The sequence below is a fragment of the Galeopterus variegatus genome, unplaced genomic scaffold (genome assembly GCF_000696425.1).
Source record: "Galeopterus variegatus unplaced genomic scaffold, G_variegatus-3.0.2 Scaffold8171, whole genome shotgun sequence".
NCBI classification, from domain to species: domain Eukaryota; kingdom Metazoa; phylum Chordata; class Mammalia; order Dermoptera; family Cynocephalidae; genus Galeopterus; species Galeopterus variegatus.
This window is the reverse complement of record NW_007734282.1, coordinates 6,160-6,797: the sequence shown is the minus strand read 5'-3', so window position 1 is coordinate 6,797 and position 638 is coordinate 6,160. Positions and strand designations below refer to the sequence as shown.

Below are 638 nucleotides of genomic sequence, written 5' to 3'. Positions count from 1 at the left end.
TGTAGAAGTAGGAGAGAAGGGTCAGGAAGAAAGCTCCCATGGATATGCTGCCTGTGACAATGGAAAGCAGCCACTGATTGAGTAGTGTGTCACTACAGGCCAGTTCCAAGAGGGGCTTGACATCACAGAAGAAGTGATTGAGTTTCTGAGAGCTGCAAAAGGTCAGGCGTGCAGTCATGATGGAATGCATCAGAGCATAAAAGAAGCTACTGAGCCAGGCCACTGCTGCCAGCAGAATGCACACCTGGGGGCTCATGACAACAGTGTAGCGAAGTGGTTTGCAGATGGCCGCAAAACGGTCAAAGGCCATGATGGCCAGTAAGATGGCCTCTGTGCTTCCCAGAAAGTGGAAGAAGTGTACCTGAGTGATGCAGCCTAGAAAAGATATGGCCCTCCGAGTGGAGATGAGGTTTTTAAGCACCTTGGGCAGTGTCACTGAAGAATAACACATATCCAAACAAGAAAGGTTTCCTAGAAAAAAATACATAGGGGAGTGGAGTTTTGGTTCCAAAATAACAATCACTAATATAGCTCCATTTCCAACCAAGTTTATCAGGTAAATGATTAAGAAAATAAAAAAGAAGAAAGGCTGCAGCTCCTGAACACTGGTCAGGCTGAGTAAAAGAAACTCATTCACT

At 45.6% G+C, this 638-nt stretch overlaps 1 protein-coding gene across 1 annotated transcript in view; it reads right to left on the bottom strand.

Moving 5' to 3' along the window:
• The window catches only part of LOC103608225 (olfactory receptor 12D3), a gene marked incomplete at its 5' end in the record, with an annotated part of 1,226 nt that extends 590 nt beyond the window's left edge, over positions 1 to 636 (bottom strand). Inside the window, one exon of the mRNA XM_008592677.1 lies at positions 54 to 636. Within this exon, the coding sequence (XP_008590899.1) occupies positions 54 to 636 (583 nt within the window). The remainder of the gene's footprint in view (positions 1 to 53) is intronic.
• Between the last annotated feature and the right edge of the window lie 2 nt (positions 637 to 638).